The sequence below is a fragment of the Camelus bactrianus genome, chromosome 10, assembly GCF_048773025.1.
Source record: "Camelus bactrianus isolate YW-2024 breed Bactrian camel chromosome 10, ASM4877302v1, whole genome shotgun sequence".
Lineage (NCBI taxonomy): Eukaryota > Metazoa > Chordata > Mammalia > Artiodactyla > Camelidae > Camelus > Camelus bactrianus.
Window position 1 is genome coordinate 42,031,731 of NC_133548.1, and position 19,939 is coordinate 42,051,669.

General features: G+C 34.3%; 1 protein-coding gene across 4 annotated transcripts in view; it reads left to right on the forward strand.

The window, feature by feature from the left end:
* The window catches only part of SBF2 (SET binding factor 2), a 382,671-nt gene that overhangs the window by 296,499 nt on the left and 66,233 nt on the right, over positions 1–19,939 (forward strand). For all 4 annotated transcript variants that reach the window (XM_074372406.1, XM_074372407.1, XM_074372408.1 and 1 more), the window contains exon 18: positions 18,175–18,345. In XM_074372406.1, the coding sequence (XP_074228507.1) occupies positions 18,175–18,345 (171 nt within the window). The remainder of the gene's footprint in view (positions 1–18,174; positions 18,346–19,939) is intronic.

Below are 19,939 nucleotides of genomic sequence, written 5' to 3' on the forward strand. Positions count from 1 at the left end.
ATGGAAGAAAGTGAACTATGAATATTTGCTATTCCTTCTCCTCCTTAAATTTGAAAATCAAACTTCTTGTTATTTAAGTCGTTGACTAATATGTTGAAAAGAGCAGAACTTCATCATAAGCAGGCCATTTGACACTTACTTTTAGGATAGTGTCAATCTACTTAGTCATTAGATGTGGAGAATATAACAGGAAAGGTAATTTGGAATCTAATCACAGAATGCCTACAGTGTCATGTTAAGGAGTTTAGATTAATTTTACTATCTAGTCACTAACAAGCATGCAATAGAATACTCCAGAACAGGGCAGTGACCTGAGTGTGTTTCAGAAACTTAACAGCAGTGTAGAAGATGTTCAGGAGGATTGACCAATTGGAGGAACAGAGACCACTTAGGAGGCTATGTAACAGGCCAGTGTTGATTAGAGTACTTAGGGAAAGATCCACATAGAAAGTTATCTATAGTATGTTTGCTTTTAGCAAGGGATACAAACCAAATGCCTGTGGAGGCCAAACAAGGCAGATGAGTTAAGCAGGCCAAACGAATGAGTGCAGCCCCTACTCAGCTCCAGCAGCTGTCACTGTGCAAGAATGCAAGGACACTGTTACCATGTCTTTCAGTTTTTCAAGAGAAGTTGGAAATTGAGCTTTTATGTAGTCTATTCATTTTTAAGTGTTGGCTTAATTTTTTTTAAACCCTGGGCAGCCAAAAAATGAAACATATCTGCAGCCACACGCAGCTAATAGGATGCTAGCTTTAAACCTGTAGCTTTTAGCATCTTTGGTTGTGAATTCTTGTTGTTTGCGTAGTAGGGAAAGGCCTAAGGACAGAAATTAGAAACCTTTTGGTGAGGTGCAGCCTGATAACATAATTGAGAAAAGAATGGAAAATGCAAAACTTATGACTCTCTTTGTGTGTAATGAAAGCAAAGAATTTATTAATAACTTGTCCCTAAAGAGCACTTTATAAATAGATTGTTTTTCTAGTTTAATTTTGCTTAGGTAGCACTGTTTCCTTCTTATTAGTCAGCATTGTTAGCATTTTTGAGAAATCATAGATTTGATGGAGACTTGTGGAGGAGCTGCTGAATTACAGAAGAAGTTATTACAGCAGAAAATAAATTACGTGGTGCTATAAATACTTAACTCAGTGACTCAGCAAATTCCCTTTATGTCCAAAGGGGAACATTTTGTACCTAACTTACGACGTCTGTTTTTAATTTCTGCAGCTTTGCAGTTGTCCCTGTTTGTCACTGATAGATTTTTATATGATGTGAGAGGCAAAAAGATAAAGAGAGACCCCTTTCAGAGGGAGATTTAAGTATTGGGGAAATGAAAGCAGAGGGAACCCTCAGTCATAGGAGTGCTTTAGTACTGATGGAAGAGGATTACCAGGAAGAAGTCAGAGAACGATCTGGAATGACTGTGAGAAATTAAATAGTTTTATTATACTCTTGGGTAACATCTCCAGCTAATAAAATTAGAATGAAAATTGTAATATTAGAGGCAAACCCCTAGAAAATATGTAATTAACTTTTTTAGAATTCAGCGAGCATTCTACATATCTGCAATGCCCATATTTAAGATACTTCAACCAGACATTTGAATTGATGCCAAGATGTGCCAAAGATGGTCTCTGCCCTCAACGGCTCTTAAGAGAGGGACGATATGTACACAAAACTTTTAAGTAATTTATGTCTAATTGATTAATAGTTTAATGCTTAGTTTTTAAAACCTAATTAAAAAGTTGACCTTTTGATAAATATTTATTATCATCTCTTAATGACTGTGTAGAAATAGGAACAATATAGGAACTGATTTCACATAATACATTTTCTTATAAAACAGTAGGGAATTACTTATTTTTAAAAACCCTTTGTACTTTGATCATTTTTGTTGTAATACAAATACTTATACTCTTTATTGCTATTACATTTTACCACATTGGCAACTAAAATCTGTCAAAAGTTGTTCTACCTTATATAATTCTGAGAGAGGTTCTAACATGGCACTTTAGCACATTCTTGAACAAAAATTGTCCTGAATGTAAAAATAGAATGAAATAATTGTTAGATAAGTATAAACAAGGTTCTGTATAAGATAGTGTCTTAGTCTGCTCAGGCTGCTGTAGTAAAATACTCACAATGCCATAGACTGGGTGATTTAAACAGCACAAGTTTAAGGAGACTGGGAATCCAAGATCAGGGTTCCAGCCAATTTGGTTTCTGGTTAAGGACTCTGCTGCCTTGCAGCCACCTCTTGCTAAGTTTTCACAGGGCCTTACCTTATGCATATATGGAGAGGGGTTGGGGAGGGAAGGGAGAGGGGAAAGCGAGCTGGGACTGGGAGAGAGAGAGCTCTCTAGTATCTCGTCTTATAAGGACACCAGTCTTACTAGATTAGGGCCTTGACCTTATGACCTCGTTTAACCTTAATTACTTCCTTCAAATACAGCCACACTGAGGGGGCAGTTAGAGCTTTAACATACGAATTTTAGGGGGATACAAACAGTCCACAACAGATGGGAAAATAGGGAGCCACTAGGAAAAGCATTTTCAAAGAGGTAGCATTTGAATAGGCCTTTGGAGAATGGGTAGGATTTTTAGCCATTAGAGATTGGAAGGAGAGATTCCAGGTGGAATGAATAGCTTAACCAATGTCCTCCTGGCAGTGAGAAAGCAAAGGATATGTTCAGCACACAGAGCATTCAGTTCTTTTACCTGCAGGATGACATCTACACAAGTGAGTAGTTCTCAGGAAGTCCAGAAAGAGAAGATGTGGCCAAATTATTTATTACCTTATAAAACATCATTTTCTGGTTTCAGCACTGCTCTAACTAGCTGTGTGACCTTGGTTATGTCCCTTTGCATCTATATGTCTCAGCATCCCCATGTGTCAATGAAAAAATTAAACTATTTCTGAGATTTCTTTTAACTTAAGAGTCTATACTTCCAAAAAAAAAATGATTTAACACATGTGTTTATGCATGCCTATATACTTTCACATTTGTGCTTTCATACCAGCAGATGTACACACTTCTGCAAGTGTTTGATGATAGGCAGAAAAATCTACTGCCACTTATGTATACTGAATTTGAACTCTTACCCCACTGTATATAGTCAGCTTATAATACTGTTTTTCTTCTCAAAAATAGGTTGATCTACCTCTGTCAGATACACATCCAACTCAAGAAGGTGTTATCTTTATAAAGAACTTAAGCTAGTAGCTTAGGTGATTCATCAGAGAATATTCTATCAGTCAGAAACATTTCAAGGTCTAACCCTAGTATTTACTGCTCTGTAGCCTCCACTTTGCGTGGGCACCAGTTTAGTGAATCACTCTGGCTATCCGTCACTCATTCTCTGAAGACCACAGTTTGAAAATAAAACCCTTAGAAAATGGAGGCGCTGAAGTAACAGTTGCAGTTACTTCACCCACAGTTGACTCTGCTGTAGATGCAACCTACAATTTGAATCTTTATTTGGTCATTGACAAGAGAGCCTTAAGTTTTCGAGTCAGAATTTCAGTAAAATTCAGAAATTTAGGCCCTGAGATACTGATTTTGTTGTTTGTAAGGATGCTTTCAAGACTTACTTTGCTTTTCATAATTCTAACAAAATAATTTAATTTGTGTGCATCTGTGTGTCTGGAAGAGTTGAGTAGGTGGAAACTAAAAATGGAAAAGATGTGTCTCAGAGTTCTAATTCAATAGTACTGTGATTTCTGCTTTCATCCAGTAAGTAGAAATTAGTGTAAGGAAGTTCATTTTCCTTAAATTATTTACTTGGTAATAAAATTCAAGTTAAAAATCACTTGAAATCAAAGCTTTCTAATTGTGTTTTCCCTCCAAATTCTTTGTCATCAGAATAGTCTCTAAGATAGTGTTAACACTATCGAAATTTAATCAAGAGGATTAAAATTCACACACGGAAAGACATGTGCTTTTCCAGGGGATACACCTTTACCCTTTTTATCCTAATATAGTTGTGAACCAGTACACATAGGACATCTAGAGCTAGATGGCCTTTGCTAGCTTTCTAGATGCCTGACCTGCCTCGCTGCCTCCGCACATCCCTAAAACTGCTTACTGTTCCTCTACCCGGGCAGGTGCTTATATTTTCCGGAGATATCCATAACTTCCTATGTGGGCTTCCAGCCATTGCACTGTGACCTTGTGCAGCTATGCCTCTGCCCCACAAATCCTTGAGCCCCTGGCTGCTGCTACTATTTATAAGTACATGTTTACATGTTGAATCTTCCCACCTCCATGGGGCAATGCTAACCTGAAATGAAATTATCACAGTACACCATAATCTTCGTACTTTTGCTTTCATAACATACTTTCTGAATTATCAGACTGTGGTGAATGACTACTACCATTCATGATTGTGAGCTCATTTTTTTTCTATTTTTATTGTGGTAAAACACATCTAACATAAAATTTATCATCTTAACCATTTTAAGTGTATAGTTCAGTGGTATAAAATATATTCACATTGTTGTGCAACTGTCACCACATCCATCCCCATAACTCTTTTCATGTTGTAAAACTGAAACTCTATACCTATTAAACAGTAATTCACCATTCACCTCTCTCCCTGTCCCCTGGTAACCACCATTATATTTTCTGTCTTTATGATTTTGAATGCTATAAGTACCTCATATAAGTGGGCTCATACAGTATTTGTCTTTCTGTGACTGGCTTCTTTCACTTAGCATGATATCCTCAAGGTTCATCCATGTTATAGCATATTGCAGAATTTCCTTCCTTTTTAAGGCTAAATAATATTCCATTGTATGTATATACTAAGTTTTGCTTATCTGTTCATTAGTCAAAGGACACTTGAGTTGCTTTGATGTTTTAGCTATTGTGAATAATGCAGCTAAGAACATGGTTGCATAGATATCTTTTTAAGAATCAGTTTTTAGTTCTTTCAAAGTGGAATTTCTGGATCATATGGTAATTCTATTTTTAATGTGTTAAGGAATTACCATACTGTTTCTTCAGGAGTTGTATCATTTTACATTCCCACCAACAGTGTATAAGGATTCCCCTTTCTCTGTATCCTCACCAACACTTGTTATTTTCCGGGTTTTTTGAAAGTAGCCATCCTAGTGGATGTGAGGTAATATCTCCTGTCGTTTTGATTTGCATTTCCCTAATAGTAATGTTAACATCTTTTCATGTGCTTATTGGTCGTTTGTATATTCTTTGGAGAAATGTCTGTTCCAAGCCTTTGCCCATTTTTAATCGAGTTGTTTTGTTGTTGAGTTTTAGAAGTTCTCTATATATTCTGGATATTAATCCCTTATTAGATACATGATTTGCAAATATTTTCTCCCATTGTGTGGGTTGCCTTTTTATTTTGTGGATAGTGCTTTTGATGCACAGAATTTTTAATTTCATGAAGTCCAGTCTTTTTTTTTTCTTTTGTTACCTGTGCCTTTAATGCCATATCTAAGAAATATTGCCAAACAAATGTCACAATAGTTGTATACTGCGCTAATTAATATCTCTTCAGACCTTCGTGGCACACTATAAAAATTACTGTTTAGTGTTTGCTTCAGGTCACTGAAAAGAGTCCCCAAGACCTAGAAAGGAGATTTTCCTTTCATATCTGATAACATGCTAAGAATCATTAGCATCACTAAAGCCATTTTCAGAGTAGCTAATCTATTATTTTTATCTAGGAACACTATTCAGTTTCATCAGTGGATGAATGAGTTACTTTAGAACGTGTGCTATTTTGGGCAAATGTTTGTCTTTGTCACTCCAGCTCTGGAATTTGCCAAGCCAGTAGGGCTTGGGCTTTGGAACCAATAGTTGCCAGTGCCTCTTCCACCCTCACTTGTTACACCATTGCCTTGTTATGAAAGTGCAGCTCTCTCACTCTAGATCAGTTTGCTTAGAAGGTTGCCTTTGCTCCAGGAGGAATTTTGTACGTACTAATGAACAAAGAGAAAGAAACAGTATAGATCATCTACTCTGAACAGTAAAAGCCAAAGGAATGGTGCCTTGTGAATCAGACTTCAGTTAATGGGTATCTTTATAGAAATAGATCCTACTGACAGAGATGCATTAGAGATTGCATAATAGATTGAGGCCAAATCAAAGAATTTTAATACCCAGCAGAATGTTACAATATCCTGGTTAATTTTTTTTTCTAATTAACCTGGGATGAAAACCTTAAACATTTCATGTCAAGTCACATAATTGAAAATCTTATTTTGGACCACTTTGCTGCTTTGATCAATACAGTAAAATAAGCACAATTGGCTAAACCTTTAATTTTGGAGTTTTCTAGGATGTTGAGTTTATTATTTAAAATATAATTCTTACCTAAGAATAGAGATTCTGGAAGTAAAGTTTCAATAAACTGCTGAATCTTAGCTGAGCCTAAGATGTACTCTGGCAAGTTTGGAGTTTGAATTTGTCATTTTTCTGAAATCTGTCAAGTACTAGGGGTAAATACTGTAGCTGTGGTTGGTAGACAGTAAAAACTCTACATAACATAATAGAGATTTATTTCAAGGGCCCACATATTTTGTAAGAATGATGAAAGAACTTTAGCATCTACTTTAAGATTATTATAATAGGAGTTGACCCATCCACTAACTTACTCTAAACATATTTCTTTTCCTTATCTCAATTTACATATTTATAAAACAAATTTCAAAAGAACATTCTCTGAGAGGCAACTAATGAAGATTATTTTCTATTTAATTTTATTCTCTATATAATAACCATGATTTAAAGTGTTTTCTAGTTTAAGACTTTTCAAAGTTTTATATATATATATGTGTGTGTGTATATATATATGTGTGTGTATATATATGTGTGTGTTTATATATATATATAAAATTAAGAAATACATAGATTATGTGGTTTATAACAAGAAACAAAGGTCCCTGCCTTACTTCCAAGATCTACTTTCTAGAGACAGCTATGTTCAGTTGTTCAGGTGTTTCTTTTGCTTTTTGGCTTAGAGTTTCTAACTAACATGCTTTTACTGCTATTTCTTAATTTTACAATGCTAGATACTATCAGTTGACTTAGAATGTGAAAATTTAGATCTCTTAATTTCATCACCATACCACCACTACATATTCTTACTTGTGAATCCCCTCCCTCCTTCCTTTCCACACAATACCCTACGCATGTTAAAGAGCCTGGGCCTGTGATTTCTAATCCTTTTTATGTGGCCCATTTTTCCCTTGTGCTGCTCTACAGTGTTCTCCTTTAAGGATTAAGTGTACATAGTGATATACCTTAATGTGGTTCCTTTTTGATTCAGTGTGCTAGGCATGAGATGGCTCTTTCAATTTGAAAATCCATGCCCTTTTGTTTGTTTATTTATTTTATCATCTCAATTTTGTCTGTTTCTCTTTCTAGAACTACTACTACTTGTTGGATACTAACTCCTAGACTAGTACTCTATTTTTCTCCAATATTTTAGTATGAAATTTTCAAACAGAGAAAAAAATTTTTAATTTACAGTGGGCAACCATAAATCTGCCATCTAGAGTTTACTGTTAACATTTTTCTGTCCTTTATTTATACATACCTATTCATCTACCAGTCCCTCTATCAAAGCATCTATCAATATATTGATGTGTTTCAGAGCAAAGTATACTCAACATGTAATTCCAGTGCCTCATCATGTACATTATTTACTGAAGTTTGTAGTTAGAATTGTAACTCGAGGTTGGTTACATTTTCTTCTTTTGAGGTAAAATTTATATACAATGAAATGTTTAAAACTTATGTGTACATTTACTAAGTTTTTTTTTAGTTGCTTTATTAAGGTATAATCAACATATATTAAACTATACATAAACTGTACAATTTGATTTGATAAGTTTTGACAAACACACACATACCCCCATGGAACCATTACCGCAATCAATATAGTGAATATATTCATTACCCCCAGAAGTTTCCTCATGTTCCATTGTAATCTCTCCATCTCATCTAACCTTCACCCCCATCCCCAGGAAACTGCTGATTAACTTTCTGTCACTATAGAGTTTGCATATTCTATAGTTATATATAAATGTAGTATACACATTATATAGTATATCTTTTTTGTCTAACTTACTCATTCAGCATAATTATCTTGAGATTCATCTGTGTTGTTGCATGTATCATCAGTTTATTCATTTTTATAGCTGAGTGGTACTTCATTGTTAAAAAAAAAACACACACACACAATTTGTTAATCCATTAACCTAGTTGGTGAACACTTGAATTGTTTCCAGATTTAGGCCATTACAAATAAAGCTACTATGAATAGTTCTAAACAAGTCTTTGTATAGACATACATTTCATTTTTTTCTTGGGTAAATACTTAAGAACTGAGTGGCTGAATCATATGGTAGATGTATATTTAATTTTTTAAGAAATGCCCAGACTTTTTCCCAAAGTGCTAGCATTTATATTCCTTTCAGCAGCAAATGAGAATTCTAGTTCCTCCACATGCTAATGTCAATTCTTTTAATTTTAGCCATCCTAATAAATGTGTAGTGATGTCTCGTTGTGATTTTTATTTGCATTTCCCTAATTATTAATAATATTGAGAGTCTTTTCATTTGCTTATTTGGCTTCTGTTTATCATCTTTGGTAAAGTTTCTGTTCAGGTATCTTACCTATCTTTTAAAGCTGGATTGTTTGTTTTCTTGTTGTTGAGTTTTGAGAGTTCTTTACATATTCTGGATATAAGTCCATAGTGGGTATATGATTTGCAAATATTTTTTCTTAGTCTGTGACTTGTCTTTTTATTCTCTTAACAGTGTCTTAAAATCCAGGTGTCCAATATATGAAATCTTTGTCTAGCCCAAGGCCACAAAAATTGTTTCACTATATTTTCTTCTAGAAGTTTTATGGTATTAGGTTTTACATATAAGTCTGTGATTCCTTTTGAGTTAATATCTTTGTATGGTAGTAGATATGATCAAAGATCCAATTGTTATGACACCATTTGTTGCAAAGATTATTCTTTCTCTACTTAATTGCCAGTGCACCTTTGTCTAAAATCAGTTGTCCATATATGTAGGGGCATCTGTTTCTGGATTCTGTTTTGTTCCATTGATCAATATATTTCTCTCTCTTAAACCCATAGCTTTATAATAAAAGTTTAAAAATCAAATGTTGTTAGTCCTCCAGTTTTGTTCTTTTTCGGATTTGTTTTGGCTATTCTAGGACCTTTGAATTTCCATATGAATTTCAGAATTAGTTTTTCCACTTCTATAGAGAAAAAAAAGCCCCCTGGGATTTGGATTGGGATTGTATTAGATAAATTTGGAGGAACTGACATTGCAGCAGTACTGAATTTTCCTATCTATGACTGAGATCAATCCCTTCATTTATTTAGGTCTCCTTTAGCTTATCTCAGCTTTTGCAGTTTTCAGTGTCCAGGTTTTTAACACATTTTTTCAGGTTTAACACCTAAAATATTTTATTTTTTACACTATTATAAATGGTTTTGATTTTATTGTTTCAGTGTTCATTGCTAGTCCATAGTATTATAGTTGACCCTTGATCAGCATGGGAGATTAGGGGCACCACTTTGATGCAGTCAAAAATCCACATTTAACTTTACAGTCAACCCTGTGTTCCTGTGATGCTGCGTTTGCAGTTTCAACCAGATGCAGATCATGTAGTACTGAAGTACAAATTTAGTGAGAAAAATTCTTGTAAGTAGACCCACACAGTTTGAACCCATGTTGTTCAAGAGTCTGCTGTACAATGTATTGATCAAGTACTCTGCAACCTTGTTTAACTCACTTATTTAGCAAGTAGCTTTTTTGTAGATTCTTGCAGATTTTCTACATAGACAATGATATTATCTACAAATAAAGACTTTTTACTTCTTCCTTTCCAATCTGGATGCCTTTTATTTCTTTTTCTTGCTTTATTTCACTAGCTAGAACATCGAGTACAATGCTAAGCAGATATCCCTGCACGCTTCGTGATCTTAGAGGGAAGGCATTCAGTCTTTCATTACTAAGTATAATGTACAGCTGTAGGTTTTTCGTAGATGCTTTATCAGATTGGAGAAATTTTCTTCTGTTTCTACATGCGAAGAGTTTTCATCAAGCATTTTGTCAAGTTCTTTTTTGCATTTAATGAAATAGTTGTGTTTTTTCTTTCTCCGTTTATTATGGTGAATTGCACTGATTGATTCTGAATATTAAACCCACCCAGCATTCCTAGGATAAACCTCACTTGGTCATAATGTTCTATTGACCCTTGAACAGTGCAGGGTTTAGTGGCACTAACCCTCCTCACAGTCGAAAAACTGTAAAGCCACTTTACAGTGGCCCTCTGTATCCGAGGTTCCACATCTTCAGATTCAGTCAACCACAGATCACGTAGTACTGTAGTATGTATTTAGTGAAAAAAGTCCACATATAATTGCAGTTCAGACCTTTGTTGTTCAAGAGTCATATATTGTTCTTTTAATATGCTAGATTTGATTTGCCAAAGTTTTGTTTAAAGTTTTTGCATCTATGTCCATGAAGCATATTGGTTTATTTTTGTGATGTTTTCTGGTTTTGTTATCAGTGTAACACTGGCCTCATAGAATGAATTGGAAATTATTTCCTCCTCTTTAGTTATTTGGAAGAGTTTGTATTGAAAGGGTATTAGTTCTTTCTTAAATGTTTGGTAGAATTCTTAGTAGAGCCATATGTCGGGAGTTTTCTTTGTGGAAAGATTTTTTGCTCCAATTTCAATTACTATAATAGATATAGGACTATTCAGGTTATCTGTTTCCTCTTGATTGAAGTTTGATAGTTTGTATCTTTCAAGGAATTTGTCCATTTCATATAAGTTGTCAATATTGTTGATATAAAGTTATTCATGATATTCTTTATGATCATTTTAATGTCTATAGAATTTCTAATAATGTTACCTCTCATTCTTGATGATGGTGATTTTGTCTTTTTTTCCTAATCAGTCTGACTAGAGATTTATCAATTTTATCATCTTCCCAAAGAACCAGCTTTTGGTCTCATTGGTCTTCTTTATTGTTTTTCTGCTTTCTGTTTCATTGATTACTGCTTTAATCTTTATTAATTACCTTCTATTTGTTTAAATTTTAATTTTTTTCTTTTCTGATTTCTGTAAGGGTAAGCTAAGGTCATTGACTTGAAACCATTCTTCTCTTCTGATACAGGCATTTATTTCTATGAATCTCCCCCAAATTATTGCTTTAGTGGCATCTCACAAATTCTGATATGTTGTGTTTTCATTTTCATTTAGTACAAAGTATTTTCTAATTCCCCTTTTATTTCTTCTTTAATCTGTTAGTTATTTAGTTGCCAAATATTTGGAGATTTTTCTAAATACCTATCTACTATTTATTTCTAATTTAATTTCATTTTGATCAGAGAATATGCTTTGTATGATTTGAATCCCTTTAAATATATTAGGACCTATTACTAGAAAGCAGGTTTTCTTGGTAAATGTTTTGTATGCACTTGAAAAGCATAGGTATTTTGCTGTTGTGCTATCAATGTCAATTAGATTAAGTTAGTTGATAGTGTTATTCAAGTCTATTGCATACTTGCTGATTTTCTACTATAGTCCTATTAATTACTTAGAGAGAGGTACTGAAATCTCCAACTATAATTATGTATTTATTTCTCCGTGCATTTCTATCTGATTTCATTCATGTATTTTGATGCTCTCTTATTTGATACATAAATACTTTGGAGTTTTGTGTCTTCTTGATTAATTGACCCTTTACCTTATAAAATGACCTTCTTTATCTGTGGCAATATTTTTGCTTTGAAATTATCTTCTATTAACATAGCCACTCCAGCTTCCTTTTGACTAGTGTCAGCATACTATATATTTTTCCATCCTTTTTTAAAGTAAACTTTTAGAGTATTTTGACATTTACCAAAAGTTGCAAAGATAATACACATAGTTTCTGTGTGTCCTCACCAGTTTCTCTTGTCAGCAGCCTTTCATAAATGTTTTATTGAGATATAATTCATATGGCCTAACAGTTCACTCATTTAAAGTATACATTTCAGTGGATTTTAGTATATTTTATTTCACCACAATCAATTTTAAAACATTTTTATTATTGCAAAAACACCTTACCCATTAGCTGTCACTACCGATTTGCCCTACCCCCTGAGCCCTAGCCCACAACTAATCTAATTTCTGTCTCTACAGATTTGCCTGTTCTGGATGTTTCATATAAATGAACCCACACAATATGTGAACTTTCATGACTGGCTTCTTTCACTTAGCATAGTGTTTTCAGGGTTCATCCATGGTATAGCATGTATCAGTACCTCATATCTTTTTATTGCCACGTATTACATTTTAAGTGTACACCACATTTTATTCATCACTTAATATACATTTGGGTTGTTTCCATCTTTTATTGAGATGTATTCATATACCATAAATTTTACTCTTTTAAAAAAACTACGTAAAGGGCTTTCCTTCTCCAAGTAGTAGGGGGTTTCGGCTTTAAGTGATCTTCAAAATTTGTTACTGTTTATAAACCTATTTTATGACTTCTAAAAATTTATTAACATCTCTGATCTAGTGTTGTCTCCTTTCTCATTCTCTTTGTTCTTGTATGTTTTTAATACTTTTTTCCTTTGCAGTCATTTCAGTGGGGTACAGGAACCAAAAGAATATTCATTCTGCCACATTTAATAAAAATCTCAAAGTTATTTTTGAAGAAGGAAAATAAATTGTTCAAAATTCTATTACCTTTACTTCATTTTCATTTTGCCTTTCTCCTCCCAGTCTTTGTGAATTTGTGCACACAATCATGGCATAATTGACTTGTTTTTCTGAAATATAGGAAAGCACTTAATTCATAAGCACATTATCATGTTAACCACTTTAATGGCAGCATAATATTCTTTTGTGTTGGTAATGTACCACCATTTACCTAACCTTTTTTTCTCAATTAGTTAAACATTAAAATTGCTAACTTTGGAGGGGGTATAGCTATTAAAGATAATGATATGAGAAACATTTTTGTTGAGCTTTGGGGCTATTTACAAGTGCACGTAGTGAAAAGTATTACTCACCAAATTCCTCCATTTCCTGTGCCAGGACTCTGATGCCTTTCTTCTGTTGCTCCTTTTGCACTTACACCTTTACGCATCTACTAGTCTTTTTGCTGATTATGTTCTCCCAATCAGGCCCTTTATCCTCCCACTTTACAGTGCTGCTGTGAACAGTATTAGGCTCCATCACATGTGGAGTTCTTACCTCTGCATGTAGATTCTAGGCACTTTGTAGACAGGGATCTCATAGTGCCTGGTATTGAGTTCATAAAAAACACAAATTTCCAGTAAACACTTACAGATAGATTTTGGGGGGCTTGTTTGTAAACAGGTTTAAGAATAGTTAAATTAAAGATGTTTAAAAATCTGAGTTCCTAAAAATATGAATAAAAATTAAAAACTTAATTGATCATGTATAATGGACTCTAGAAAAACAATTCATTGTTTTAAAAAACTGATAAATGAAGGGATAAAATCATGTATTTATCCTGCTTTCTAATATAGACTATATGTTTGGGTCTCCAAACAGTTGATGAAGAGAAATTTCTCTTTATAGAAATATTTTAGCTAATAAGTGAGGAAGTAATGCTAGAATGAGAATATCAGTATTTTATTACTCCTAATTAATGAATCTAGGCATTGGCTACCAGTGGCTTTTAACAGCACAGAAGGAGAGGCAACTAGATTTGCCTCTTATGGTACATGCAGTATTCCTGCCAAACTTGACCAGCTTCTAGAATTTGATTAAGCTTCTAGATTCAATGTCCAATATGCAGGAAATCCAGAAGACAAAAGAATATGTCACATGAGAACATTGGGATGCAATCAGCAACCACCATACTGATGGAAACTCAAATGAATGATCCAATTTCTTCAACTATTTAAATAGATTGCAAATGGTGGGGGGAAAGAGAGTCAGACAGACAGATGAAAATTAACCTCAGAGATATATAAACTAATGTAATATATGGGCCTTATTTGAGTCCTTACTGAGTCAAACAGACCAATTGTTTTTTCCCCTTGTTTTAAAAAAATTTTTGGCAAAGAAAAGCTTTTTTTAACATTAATAAGATAATTACAATTTTAAACACTGACTATTTGATATTGAAGAATTATTGTTAATTTTTTTCAAATAGTGGATTTGTAAAAAGTCTGTGTGAAATAATTTCTCATTAGAAAAATAACCAATGTGCAATAACCCCAAAATGTTTATTGTTACAGATAACAATGGGAATATTTCCTCTAGGCACTATTAAATAGTACTGAAACTAACAATCAAAGTTGACAGTTGACATGAATCATTGTTTATAATAGCTTAAAGTTGGAAATAATACAAATATCCATTAACAGGAACAAGGAAATGCTTTATATTCATACAATGGAATTCTATACAATAATTAAACTGTGTAATGATTAAGAAATTCAATTCTGTAGCTAAACTGCCTGGGTTTGAATCCCAGCTCTGGTTTTGCTGTTTCCTGGCAATATTCCCTTGGACAAGTTACTTCGCTGTGCCTCAGTTTCTTCACCTTTAAAACAAGGGTAATAATAAGTACTTATCTCAATGCATCATAAGTTTGCTGTTAAGGACTAAATAAGTTGATAAATATAAGTAGTGAGAGATCAGTACAAATTAGTTATGATAATAATTATTTATTATTACCTTAATAAGTCTAGTAACATAATACGTGAAAAACCAAGTTGCTCAATAAATCACAGTGCGGTACCATTTACATAAAGTTTGAAAACCTACCCCCCCAAAAAAAACCTACCCTGTATAAAAAGTAGGAGGTCATAAAGGTGGCGTATGGGCAAATTTGAGAAGCCATCTTGGGAAGGTCTTTTCTTCCAACCAAATAAGTGATTAGAATCATGAGATAGTTTTATCCACAGGTGCTTATTTTCTTTGTTTACTAAAACTACTATTACTATCACAGGATATAACGAATCTGAACACCTGAACAGTCTCATTGCATCTTTCTTTAGATAATTATAGTTTTATTTTGTGAAGTATCTTATATTTTGTATCTTACAGAATGTCATAGAATAATGGAAAACCTTCTCTCTATTCCCTTCTCTTCTACCCATCTTGCTGTGTGACCTTGGGCAAATCCATTTTCTTTGTAGGGTGTCTCAAATGCACAGTGAGGACATGCAGTGTTCACCTTACACCCAACTTTCTAGCCCAGTCAGACTACAGAGCTCCATTTTTACAATTCCTATTTTTAAAAAAGCCCTCATGAATCTAGGCAGGATAAAGTGCCACTGCCCTCTGCTGGTCCTAAGAACACACCTGCCCATCAGTGCAGTGGCCTCATCCTAACAGCAAAGGACACAGTGTCCTTCGCTTGCACTGAGAAGACATAGCAGGAAACCACAAAGAAAAGAGGCAAATTTCATGTTTGGAAAAATAATAATATTTTAAGTATTTGGCGATTAATTTCTTATGCATATATCAGATGCCATAGCTATTTGTGATTCTCTTGCCACCAAAAAGTGTTCTCCTAAAATCACTTCACCCTGCTAATCAGTCTCACCTAATAAACAAGCTGTGGATTCTGACTCTTTGGGCCACTGTCTCTCTGTTTTATACCGTTTTTCTGTCTTGGGAGTCCACTTCTATTGAGAAGATTTATGGTAGTTTTTGCATAGTCACTTTTAGTTTGTGAATAAACAGGAAGATAATAACTGATACGTGCCAAGGAAAATGAATACACAGCATCAGTAAGAAAAATGCTGAAAGATAAAGTTGGGGCGTCATTATACTCTCAAATTCCTATAGAGCTCTGTCAAGTTGTAATAAGAGATTTATAATTAATAATAACTTTTTTGGTCTGTTGATGATCCTAAAAGTACTTTATGTGAGCAACTGATAAGGATTTGTTAAGAGCTGAGTTTTTCTGAGCTCACTTATATTAATTTCGTTTCAGAACTCCAGAATTCTAAGATCTGTTATTTGTTATATTGCATTTATAAGAAATGGTCTGCCTCTGACTTTACTTACGGGAAAAGCAGTTGAGAATTACACTTTTACCTTGTTTAAATTTTATGCCTTTAAAATCTCTTTCATAATAGGCCTGCACATTGCCACTGAGGTCATTGTCATTCCTTAGAGTGGTTATGCGCCCCCCGCCCCCAAAAATGTGCAACCCACATCCCAAGCATCTTCAAGCAGAGAATAGAAGGAGCCTGTGATTCACAGTATCTGTGGTTTCTGCTTACATACTCACAGAACCGCACACATTTTGTTTTGTCCTTGATTTCCCATAGGTAGGTAGTAGCTGTGTCTTAAATGAGCAGACAGGCATTATGATCAACAATGAACCTTTTGCAGCTTCCCCTTGGGGAACTCTTGATTTTTGCTTCATGGCTATAGCCACCTTAAAGAGTTATAGTTGATCACCCCAGCAGCAGTACATAGGCCTGTCTTGAAAGGGACTTACATGTGGATGCAGAAATACAGAGACTCTCTAGGCAAAATCACAGCCAGTCCACTTGCATCTATATAAGACCTATATTTCATGGTACACATGGTGCCTGTTTCAGTTCTAGGTTTAGTCTGCTCTAGACCAAGAAGGAAATTAGCATGCATTGAGCATATGCTTTTTACCAGGTATCTTATATATCTCTTCTGCATCCATAAGAAATGAACCAACTTTTGCTACATAACGGTTACATATATAATCTTAATAATAACCTTCAGTGTCCAATATCTTAGGAGAAGATAATTCACCTATTAAATTGCTTCAAAAGAAAACTTACACTATCAGGAACTTTAATTCTACTGATAGAAAACAGATTAACTCAATTCTAAAGAATAAAGTGGACCAAAAGAGTTGTCTGTTTAATGAGAATGTTGTGTGCTATTTGCTAAGAAATGATGGATTTAAAATTTTTTGAAACGTCTTTAACTTTTAGAGCTGAGAGTTAACAGCTGTGGAAAGGTGACTCAAATCATAAACTGAAATTTGGCAATTGTAAATTATCCATAAAACTTAAAATGCAGTGTTAATGAAAATTATATCAGAATATTACTTTGAGAGGCAGAATATTACTTTGAGAAACAAAATCCTGAAGTGAAAAAAAAAAAAAACCAGACAGCTATACTAAATAGCATTTAACTTATTTATGATTTGCTTTCAGTCCCTTTGCAAGATAATCTGATATAGTAAAGAGAGCAGGGGCTTTGGAACCAAACTTTGGGCTTGAAACCGAGTTCCACCACTTATGTAATTGCTGTATGACTTTGGGCAATCACTTAAACCTCCTTGAACTTCTGTTTTCTCTTCATTAAATTGGAAATAATAATGTGCATCTTACAAGATTTTTAGCATTAAATGAGATATGTAAATATTTATGAAATATCTCAAATGACTACGAAGTTAGTTTTCTTTCCCTCTCTCGTTAATCACAGAATAAGATTTTCTTTTAATTTCAAGTCCAGCAGGAAATCCTGGAAAGGAAGGTTTGGTTTGAGATTACCTTCCCATGCCCAGATTTTGTTACCAGAAAATGCCCTTGAAGCCCAGGACAGTCTGCTAGGGAGTATGTGAGCCGAGCAGCAGCTATGGTAGGGAGGTAAAGGGCTGGAGTGAGCAGAAGGAAGAGTGCAAATCCTCTTGGGTCCCAAATTCATGATATGCCCTCATTCTGTGTGTGAGGCCAAGCTGTAGGCTCACTGACATCTCAGTTAGCGCCCTCACCAAATGTACTCTAAAACCAAATAGAAGAAATTTTAAATTATCTGGAGTTTGATGTTTAGGTTGTGATGGATTTTATTATATATCCTAAGTGTAATAAGAGCTGCCAGCTCTAGTGTATACTATGTACACCATACAGTGCTAAGTACTCTTTTTCATATATTCTCTAATTCTAGACTACTTTTGATTTTTAGCTGTTGCTAAAATATCCATTTTCATAAGAAAAGTGACAGAGACCCTGAAGGATTTTATAGCAAGCCCCAAGCTGCTGGTTAGAAATGAGTAAGTTATTGACTGCTAAGCTTACACTACCATGCGATATTGTTTAGATACATCCTTTGATCACATCTGTGATTAACTGTGGCCCCTGTAACCCTCTGACTCAGTCATGACTCTGTCAGCCCTATAGTGATGTGTATTATGTGTTCTCACAGAAACTAGCCCCTGGAGTCAGCCAGTTTGCTTACACCTGTGTACAGGACCACCCCATTTGGACGAATCAGCAGTTTTGGGAGACAACCTTTTACAATGCAGTGCAGGAGCAGGTTCGCTCCCTGTATCTCTCAGCTAAGGAAGACAATCATGCCCTACATCTGAAGCAAAAGGTAAGATAAAGAAGAAAGGTACCTGTGTGGGGCTGGGTTCCTGGCTTCAAGAAAAGCTCACTCAGGTATTCCCAGGGCCAAAGGAAATCTAGCCACTTCCTACCACTGTATTTGGGGTTTACTTTAGGGAGCCCTCTGGTGAACATCTTTTAGCTATTAATTTCTGACATTATTTTTTTCCATCATAACTTCTTAATATAGCTCTTTAGCACTGGAATTATTTTCTTATATTTTAATAAATAAGAATTACCTGGAAACAATTATAGGAAGCTGAACAGAAAGAACCAACCTAAAATACCTAGGCATATGTCTTTATACAATTAACTTCTTGAAGAATTGTCAAATTAAAGTTAATTGACTCTAAAATAAATACTCAGGAGTGTACCAGGAATAAATCTTTTAGGAATATTCTATGTATTTCCATATATTTATCAACATAAGATGTATTTAAGAAAAATATCAAGAAAATATTTTTAAATAAAATTATTTTTAACTTGAAAGAGTACTTTAAATTTTTCTGAAATTTTGAAATGTTATACTCTAACTGTCTGGTCTTGGGAAATTCACTTTTACCTCTCTATGCATTATTTCCACATTGGTAAAGTGAATAGCTGTGATTGTTTTAAGATTTTATTATCTAATACAGGTGAAAGGCATGAAGAGTGCCTGACACATAGTAAATAAAGGTTAGAAGTTATTATCTTCATTAATTGAACGTAAAAGCAGCACTAAAGACTGATTATCAATGTTGATTCACTTTAAGAATAATTTTTAATTCTACATGCTGGGCTAATACAGGGCTGCTACTCCTTTCCCTCATCCTCCATTTTAAATTTGCCTTATATTGTGTAAGATAAAGGAACCTAGATACCTAACAGAAACTACATAGTAGTAGTCAAATGCTTCTATGTCTCAAGTAATTTTAAACATATTGGTCTCGTATTGAGTATAATAAGAACAGAAACTTTAAAAACAAATAGCACTATCTGACATCGATCTGATATTCCAAATTATTATTGTACAATAGTTTTAATTGTTTGCTTAATTTAATTTAAAACTCAGATTTTTCTTTCACAACACTGGTGTACTTGAATAAAGGGTAACTTGTAGCAGATCCACAGACTGTTAGTTTGAGGTCATGGTCAGAAATAACTGGGCTGGTGGAATGCATTTGATAGTTTTTTAAGCAGATGTAATACTAACATTGGTATATCTCAAAAGCATAAATAGAGCAAATAAATGTCACTGCTTCTGTGTCCTATGTTCAAAAGAAGTCTCTCTCTGAGCCCCAGGTTAGATGTAAGTGAGGCTATAGATATACCATCTCTTCATAAGCTGTAAAGTGCTATGCAAATGTGGGTTACTGTTACTGTTTAACTTTTTAGCCTACTAGGAAGGCCCTCTTCAAAATCCCATGGACACCTTTATACCCATGTAGTGATAATGTTTGACTCCCACATTTACAAGGAAATCTAGCTCTATTTTTTGTGACTTTGGTCATTCTATCCTTCCCTCCCAAAGAGCAGAAGAAAAGAAACATATCAGAGTATTAGTAAGTGCTACTGGAGCATTCATACCCGGGTATTTACAGGCA